The 9,276-nt window shown below is 40.4% G+C and overlaps 1 protein-coding gene across 1 annotated transcript in view; it reads right to left on the bottom strand.

Annotated features, from left to right (window-relative positions):
• PIGU (phosphatidylinositol glycan anchor biosynthesis class U) overlaps positions 1 to 9,276 on the bottom strand; it is an 85,327-nt gene that overhangs the window by 53,480 nt on the left and 22,571 nt on the right. Inside the window, exons 5-6 of the mRNA XM_006764579.2 lie at positions 3,183 to 3,292; positions 429 to 529 (exon numbers count right to left, since the gene is read on the bottom strand). Of these exons, the coding sequence (XP_006764642.1) occupies positions 429 to 529; positions 3,183 to 3,292 (211 nt within the window). The remainder of the gene's footprint in view (positions 1 to 428; positions 530 to 3,182; positions 3,293 to 9,276) is intronic.

Here is a 9,276-nt window from a genome sequence, read left to right as displayed (position 1 = left end):
CCTCTAGCAATCACCATAATGTCTGTTTCTGTTTTTGTTTTGCTTAATTCCTTCATCTTTTCCACCAAGTTCCCCAACCCTCCTTCCTTCTGACAGCTGTCAGTCTGTTTTAAGTAACTATGGGCTGCTTGTTAATTTATTTTGTTCTTTAGATTACACATATAAGTGAAATCATATGGTATTTGTCTTTCTCTGACTGGCTTATTTCACTTAGCATACTCTCCAGGTCTATCCATGGTGCCCCAAAAGGTAAGATTTCCTTCTTTTTTATAGCTGAGTAGTATTCTATTATAAATGTACCACAGCTTTTTTATCCACTCATACTTGTGTAATTTAAAAACAATTTTTAAAGTGTTGCATTGTATTTTTTAAAAGTCCACAGTATAAGTGTTACACAAATCAGGGCTTGTACTTTTTGGGTGTCTTACCTTTTATCGTGGTCAAAATGAAGAAAGCAACGAGGGTATTGTTGATGGCACAGGTAGACTTGGCGACACAAGATAAGATCGTATAGGGATTTAAGAGATAGCTGGTGAAAAGCACACATATTTGGTATTAGTAATCCTGGTCAAAGGACCAGGGAGTCTATGCCACTATATCTAGAAAATTACAGAGATTTCCTAAAAACATACTCAAGGGAAGGCAGCTTCTTAGAAATTAGTTCTCCTAAGTAAAAGAGAATGGAGTGGGATTGAGGCCAATGTGTAAAAGGTACTGAACTTTCACTCCTTATTCTGTGCTATGTGGTCTATAGAAAACTGTCTTATTTAATCATTACAGAGACCCTATAAACTAGCAATAACACTATTCCTGTTTCACAGATGAGGAAGCTGAGACTCAGTGATTAATTAACTTGCCCAAGGTTCACAAGCTAATGAATATATTCAAATTATGTGTCTCCAGCTCTAAAGCCTATATTCTTTCTACTACCTCAGATTTCAAAATGATAAAATTATACCAAATTTCCCCACAATCATATATCTTAGGAATGGCTACATGCATCTCTGAACACCAAAAAAGCATTTTCCTCAGTCAGGCTCCTACACTGTGACACAGGCTACGCCCATTCAAAAGGTGGAGCAGCTTAGACTTAGCCCTCTTGTAGTAAAACAGGATTCACCAGCCAGACCCCAAGGACAAAGTAAGTTATCTGCTGACTTCGACAAGCTAGATGCCATAGCACTTCACAGGACACCTGAACTTCCTCTAGGATGGAACTGAGCTGAAACATCTAGTCTTTTTCCTGAGATGAAAAGGAATGGACTAAGAAAATGAACTCGAAATGTGGTGAGTGGGGGGTAAGAGATCAACCAAAGGACTTGTATGCATGCATATAAGCATAACCAATGGACATAAGACACTGGGGAATAGGGGAGGCTAGGGGACTGTCTAGGGCGGGGGGAAAAAATGGACACATATGTAATACCCTTTGTAATAAAAAATAAAATTAAAAAAAAAAAAGAAATGTGGTGAGTAAGGAAAGATCATGTAGTCATAATAGATTATTATTTTTATTTATTTCTATCTTGCTTCCACAAAAGATTAGAGGTGACTCAAATAAGAACCGAGAATAAAAAATAACAGTAAGATATGCCCTAGCCAGTTTGGCTCAGTGGACAGAGCGTCGGCCTGCGAACTGAAGGGTCCCGGGTTCGATTTTGGTCAAGGGCATGTGCCTTGGTTGTGGGCACATCCCCAGTGGGGGGTGTGCAGGAGGCAGCTGATCGATGTTTCTCTCTCATTGAGGTTTTTGACTATCTCTCTCCCTTCCTCTCTGTAAAAAATCAATAAAATATATTTAAAAACAAACAAACAAACAAAAACCCAGTAAGATAAAAATACAAATAAAGAAACAAGACCAGGGAAAACATTAATAAAAGGAGAAAGTAAAGGCCAGGGAAAGAAGACCCAACTTGTCTTCTACAGCCCTGTAATAATCAGCTTCAAATCTGGCTCTGCGTTTCCTGGCAGACAGTGTGAAAAGGGAGACCAGTTACATAATTCTGATTATCAGATAGGAAGAAACATACCAGTGTCTCAGGGAGATTATAATTATTATTTACAAATAAAGACCTTAAATCCAATACCTCCCAGGGCTGTAACACTAGCAGTTCTAAAGACAAAGGCCTAGAAATTGTTGGTGTGTTTTTTCCCCAGCAATTACAGATAGGCTTATTACACAACCTTTAAAGAAATGGCTGCTGCTATTACAAAACTACCCTCAGGAGACAGATTAATCCATAAGGAATTCATAATGTTTCTAAACCTCTGGTTCTATTAAATAGTTCCCAGCAATATTTCTGAAGTACATAGATATGAACTGATACCTCAAAACTGGTGGTGGGGGGAACCATTTCTAAATAGAAGGTGATGTTTAAGAAGCAGCTACACAGCCAACTATCTGAACTACTGAACAGGGGATTCACACACAGGCAGAGGGTTGAATAAACTGTCCTCATAAGGCTCCTTCTAATTCTAAAGTTCTAAGGTCGTGTTTTTCCATGAGGAAACTTGTCAGACTTGTTTACGGTGTATCCCTAAAACTAGTATATTATTAATATTCAATGACTATTAGTTGATTGAATGATTATTCACATTTGCCTATCTCAGGAATATAAACGGGAATAACCTGAAAGAATTAAACTTACTGGCAGCACTGAGCACTCCTGGGGCATTCTTTCACAGAGCCTCCGTAAGTTTCACTCTCCCATACTGGTCACCCATTTTAGGTGTCTGGGATGGGTCTGTTTGGAACTGTACTTGTTTTCTGAACTACAAATGGGGGGCTAACTTGTACATGAAGGATAGAAGCTGCTCAAAACAACAACCACAGGAAGATCAGAATTTTATTCAATCCATATTATCACAATGGAAGAATGATCTCTTTTTCTTTTTTTTTAAAGAAACAAACAGTGGTTACAAGTAGGCTAGAGCTCAGATGGAGTGAAAAAGCATCTGTGAAGGGTGGATTGTGCATGTTCCTGTATGAAGCTTTGTCCCGACAGAGAAAGAATGGCTCTGTCTCTTGCTGGCCAGAACCCCAGTTGTGCAACAGAACTACAGCAAATACTTGATGACTAAGACTGCGAATCTCCAAAAATACAACAAACAACATGAGAAAGTCTCATCAGATTTTCCTCGCACTTGTTGGCACTGAGCCTGTTTTGTCAGAGAATACTTACAACAGGGCCACTTTCAGAGGGATGTAACGCATTTCCATTGGCGTTCGGATGAGTTCGGCCACATCTGGGGCATACTGGTCTAGTTCAAGGAGGAGTTTCTGCTTTTTAAACTGGAAAAAATGAAAAAACACATGAAACAAATTACTTTCCGTTGCTTTTAGGATAAAAACAAAAGTCCTTCCATGACCCACGTGGCCCCATCTCTCCAGGCACATCTCACTCCCACTCTCCTCACCTCTCACTTTCTGGGTTCAAATATCATGAACATACCATGCCCTTCCTGCTCCCAGGCCTTTATATTTAACCTGGAACAACCTCTTCTCTTACCCTAGTGAACTCCCACATAGTCTTTAGATCTCAATAAAATAATCACTTTCTCAGGAAGGCACACTCACCCCCAACCTCAATTAGGTAAAATCTCCCCATTATGTACATTGTTTCATAGCACTGTTCACAGTTATAACTTTTTTTAAAATTTATGTGACTAATATGTGGTTCCCTCACTAGACTATTTGAGTTCCACAGCGTAGGGACAGTGTTTATTGCCAATACAGTGAGCAAACGATAAATACTTGTTGAATGGCTATATGAATGATTAGGTGGCAAAGCAAAGCTCTTAGCCATTCTGAAGAGATATCAGTGGCCTAAAGACTCCAAAGTCCCATCAGCAAAGTGAAATGTTTTCATGCAAAGTGAAATGACCCCCTGAATGTCACAGTATCCTGAGTTTTCTTCTGAGCTCCCCTGTTTCAAGTTTTTGACTTCCACAGGGAAAGTGGGGAATGGCCAGGATGAAGAGAAAGAAGGCTGGGTGTGGCTGGGCAGCTGGATAGGTAAGAGGGAGTGAGATGGGGGTGGAGAGCTTTTGCCTTACCCTGGTATGTCCCAACAAGTTCACAGGTGTGTTCCAGAATGAAAAAGAGTTAGGCAACCCTATAAGTAAACATGGGTCAGACTATAGATGGAAAAAGTCTTTGAACCCCAAAATGGGTAGCCTTGCTCGTTTAATGATCAGAGAATCTTATTTAGACAGTATAAAATCAATGTTGCAACCTATTATAAAATAGAGTAATTCAGAGCAGCCATAGTAGTTAGCATTTAAATGTGTGAATAAAGATTTAATGATGAAAATGACAGGTGACAACAGAATATACACTGCATTGTACCATTTACATAAAGTTAAAAGCATGCAAAATAATACTACATGTGATTTAGGGATATTTATAAGGCCATGTGTAGTAATAATAAACACTAAAGTCCGAACAGTGGTAACTGGTGAGAGGAGGAATAAGGAGATGAAAGTATAGAGAGAGGCAACTCTATGTGTAATGTTTTATTTTTTAAGCCAAAATAGATTCATAGTATGCATTTTATTTTACTGTTTTATTGCTTAAAGTATTACAAAGAGTATTACATATGTCTCCTTTTTTCCCCAGCCCTTGACAATCCCCTGGCCTCCCCTACCCACCAGTGTCTTATGTCCATTGGTTATGCTTATATGCATGCATACAAGTCCTTCGGTTGATCTCTTACCCCTGTCCCCTCCTGCCTCCCAAGACCGGAATCAACCCTGGGACCCTTCAGTCCGCAGGCCGACGCTCTATCCACTGAGCCAAACCGGTCTCGGCTATTTTTAAATATACTTTATTGATTTCAGAGAAGAAGGGAGAGGGAGAGAGAGAGAGAAACGTCAGTGATGATAGAGAATCACTGATCAGCTGCCTTCTGCATGCCCCACACTGGGGATCGAGCCCGCAACCCGGGCATATGCACTTACCGGGAATCGAGCCATAGGTTGATGTTCAACCTGAGCCATGCTGGCTGAGTGTATTATTCTTTATATATTTTTTCATATCTTAGGTATTAATGATTTAAAATTTTTAAGTAAAAATAAAAAAAGAGTCATCTTTCAGTTCAAAAGAAAATCAAAGGGTCATCACAGGAATACAAGTAACCCTGGATTTCTTGTATAATTTAAGCTAGAGGCATAATCAGAAAACCTGAACAAACTTCAAAATTCAAAAACCTCCCTTTGATCATCGCCGAGAGTCCAAGTTAAGTGGTAGGAATTATCATCAGTAAAATTTATGCTGTCATGCACAGTTGGGGTTGTCTAATTAAAAGGACAACAGGGAAAGTAGGGGAGGGAGGTGGTAAGGGGGAGAGATCAACCAAAGGACTTGCATGCATGCATATAAGCCAAACCGATGGACACGGACAACAGGGGGATAAGAGCATGAGTGGGTGGGGGTTGGGGGCAGGGAGGTTGGGGGTTAATGGGAAATGAGGAAACATTTGTAATACCTTAACCAATAAAGAAATTAAAAAATAAATAAATAAAAAGGGACAAAATATAGACTAAGGTGCTTTTATCAAGAAAAGGTGGCTGGCTCAGCAAACAGAGAGCACTGAGTGAGGACAGCTGCAGTAGCAGTGGTAAAAGGACTGAGGCCCCACCAGCTAAGGATTCTGGAGTTCTATTGCACAAAGGCGGCCACCTGAACAGTGTGAGATCCACAAAGAAGGCTGTTAAAAGGAAACACAGGGAGTTCATATAGGAGCAGCCAGAGAGACGGGGGAATGCAGACCCATTCCCCAGGCTGGAAGCCAACCTGCAGGACGACACTCAGAGATGAAGGCAGCTAAACAGGGATGAGTAGACCCTGGGCAAAGGTGACACTGTGCCAACAGTGAAAGAAAAGCACTTCCTTAACATCCCAATCTTCCAAAATACATTAAAATAGAAAGATTTTATGAAAGGAGAGTTTCCAGGAGAGAATGGCAGTTAGGCCAGCAGTCCCCAGATCCTTTGCTACCTCTCCTTTTGTCTTCCCCAGTATCACCAGCACAGCTGCCATTATGCCTTATCGGCTCAATATTGACTCAGCTTCCCTAAACATAGACAAAATTTCTCTTTAAAATCCTCATTGCATCCAGTTAGAGATGGGAAAGTGGCTAAGAATCTAAGGAAAATTAAACACACACACACCAAGAAAATATTAGAAATATAAAAATAGCCTTAACCGGTTTGGCTCAGTGGATAAAGTGTTGGCCTTCGGACTAAAGGGTCCCGGGCTCAATTCCAATCAAGGGCACATGCCCAGGTTGCAGGCTTGATCCCCAGAAGGGGGCATGTAGGAGGCAATCAATGATTCTCTCTCATCATTGATGTTTCTATCTCTCTCTCCCTCTCCCTTCCTCTCTGAAATCAAGAAAAATATATTTTAAAAAAGAAATATAAAAATATATTAAGAAGTACAATTTAAAAGGCAGGTATTTTTAGATATATTCAGCACCTTGACAATGATGAGATTTCAAGCTACACAGGAGAGGTTAAAAGTAACCTAAAAGATAATTACTTGGATCTGTTACCTTTGTGATCATATTTTTAAAAGAATAGTTTATTTTATAGAGAGAAAGGAAGGAGAGAGGGAGAGAAAAATAATAATGTGAAAGGGAAACACTGATCCACTGCCTCCTGCCTACCCCCTACCAGGGATCGAGCTCACAACCCCGGCATGTACCCTGACCAGGGACAATGCCCAACCAACTGAGCCACACCAGTCAGGGCACCTTTGTGATCATTAATCAGTTTGTACACAGATGCCTGCACTCTCCTCCATATGTGTGTTATATTTCAGTAGAATTTTTTAAATTAAAAAAAAAATCTCCAGGATGGAGTACTCCTTCCTTCCTTTCCTTACCCACTCCCCCATGCAGCCCTTTCCTGTCCCTCACAAAATTTGATTTTGCAAGGACATAATTCCCCTACTTCAAATAAAGAGCTGTTTTCTAATCATTGAAGCTGTGCCTACACCCTTTTGCATCCCCAAAACCTGTGGAGGGATGGGAGGTGAATACTCTACCTCCACTGCATCGCCAACTGTTAGCCTCAGCACATTCCGATTTCAGGAGCTCATCCTCCAAATTCACAACTCTCTACGCACATTAAGGGGATACAGATTTTTATCACTCTCTACCAAATCACCTGCAGCTTTCTCACATGAATTCTTAGTTTTAGACAGGAAGCACATCTCAGCAAAGGACAACTAGACTAGCATTATTTTTGTCAAGTAAGGGAGATGTAAAATGTCACGACAGTCAACTGGTCATAATCAATCAGCATTCATATTCTACAGGCTAACAGTTGGAGATGGGGTGGGGATGGAGTTCTCTCTCTCTGCATCACAATTTTCTGGGATGCAGTTTGATTATAGACACAGCTCCATTACCAGGAATAAAAAGAAGTCTCAAATCCCAGCAAGACTAAACTGCTTCCAGACTGTATGATATGGACCCATTCTGAAAAAGTGGGGAAGATTCGGAGGAAGACATGTGCCAGTACTCTATCCAAACCAACCAGTTTATTAGTATCATCAAAATCTGCCATTTAGAATGAGTTAATTTTTGATAGTTTATTTTTTTAAAATATATTTTTATTAATTTCAGAGAGGAAGGGAGGGAAGAGAGAGATAGAAACATCAATGATGAGAGAGAATCATTGATTGGCTGCCTGTTGCACACCCCCTACTGGGGAACAAGCCTGCAACCCGGGCATGTGCCTTAGACTGGAATCGAACCTGGGATGCTTCAGTCCGCAGGCTGATGCTCTACCCAAGGAGCCACGCTGGCTAGGGCAATTTTTGACGCAGTTTAAATGAAATTCTTATTCTGACCACAAAACAAAATATTCCTATAGGCTGAATTCTGAGGATGAAGAAACAAAACTATTCCAAAATTTAACTTGGTGCCAATGAAAAGAGAATGTCTTGGTGTGTAAAAAACAAGGTAGTGACAATGAGCTCATTTGGTTTTTGGTCTCCCTCTTTAAATCACACAGAGAAAAAATTCAAAAACCTCTATATGTTTTCATATAAATTCAGAAATAAATTATTGGTGCATGAAGCCAACAATATTTTCCTTGACATTTCTGTCACATAAACCAGTAAACTCGCCCGGCCCATGTAGCTCAGTGGTTGAGCATCAACCTATGAACCAGGAGGTCATGGTTTGATTCACACACACACATGTATACACACATTGGTAGGTAAAGACATGGACCTATTTTTTTTTCCTTTAGTCTATTACATTGAAAAATTTCAAACTACAGAAAAGTTGAAAAAAAATTCAATAAAACACCTAGATCCATCAACTGTTAACATTTTTGTTTCTTTTTTAAAAAAATCTTCGCCTAAGGACATGCATAGAGAGAGAAAGCAGGAGGAGAGAGAGAAACATCTATTGGTTGCTTTCCACAGTGCCCTGACCAGGAATTGAACTGGCAACCTTTCAGAGCACAGGTCAACACTCAACCAACTGAGCCACTCTGGCTGGGCAACTGTTAACATTCTGCCACATTTTTTAAATCTCTCTAAACACACAGAAACATAATTTTTTTTCTGAAGCATTTGAAAGTATGTTGTGGATATCATGACCCTTCACCCCTAATATTTTAGCATATAACTTCAAAAAACAAAGACCATGGTTTACATACACAATTTATCTCGGAGAAGAAAATAATCATTGTTAATTTGTCTCTGAATTCCTCTGCTTATGAATCTCATGCTCAGTTTACTAGTATCATCTCCGACCTTCCAGGGAATCTTGTTAAAGCATTTCATCTCACCCATAAAATTTTCCCCCCCAGCTTTCTTGAAATATAATTGACATATAACATTGTGTAAGTTTAAAATATGCAATACAATGATTTGATATACATATATAGGGTGGGCAAAAGTAGGTTTATAGTTGTGAGTACAAGAAAATTTATTCTTGTTCTTATTTATTAACTAGTGGCCCGGTGCACGAAATTCGTGCAGGGGTGTGGGGGAGGGGACTCAGCCCAGCCTGCACCCTTTCCAATTGGACATCCCTCTCACAATCTGGGACTGCTCGCTCCTAACCACTCACCTGCCTGCCTGATTTCCCCTAACCCCTCTGCCTGCCTGCCTGATCGCCCCTAACTGCTCGGCTGCCTGTCTCATCTCCCCTAACCATTCCGCCTGCCTGCCTGATCTCCCGGAACTGCTCACCTGCCTGCCTGATTGCCCCTAACTGCTCGCCTGCTGCCTGGCTGCCCCTAACCACCTCTGCC

The sequence above is a fragment of the Myotis davidii genome, unplaced genomic scaffold (assembly GCF_000327345.1).
Source record: "Myotis davidii unplaced genomic scaffold, ASM32734v1 scaffold38, whole genome shotgun sequence".
Lineage (NCBI taxonomy): Eukaryota > Metazoa > Chordata > Mammalia > Chiroptera > Vespertilionidae > Myotis > Myotis davidii.
This window is presented reverse-complemented; position numbering and strand designations above follow the sequence as displayed.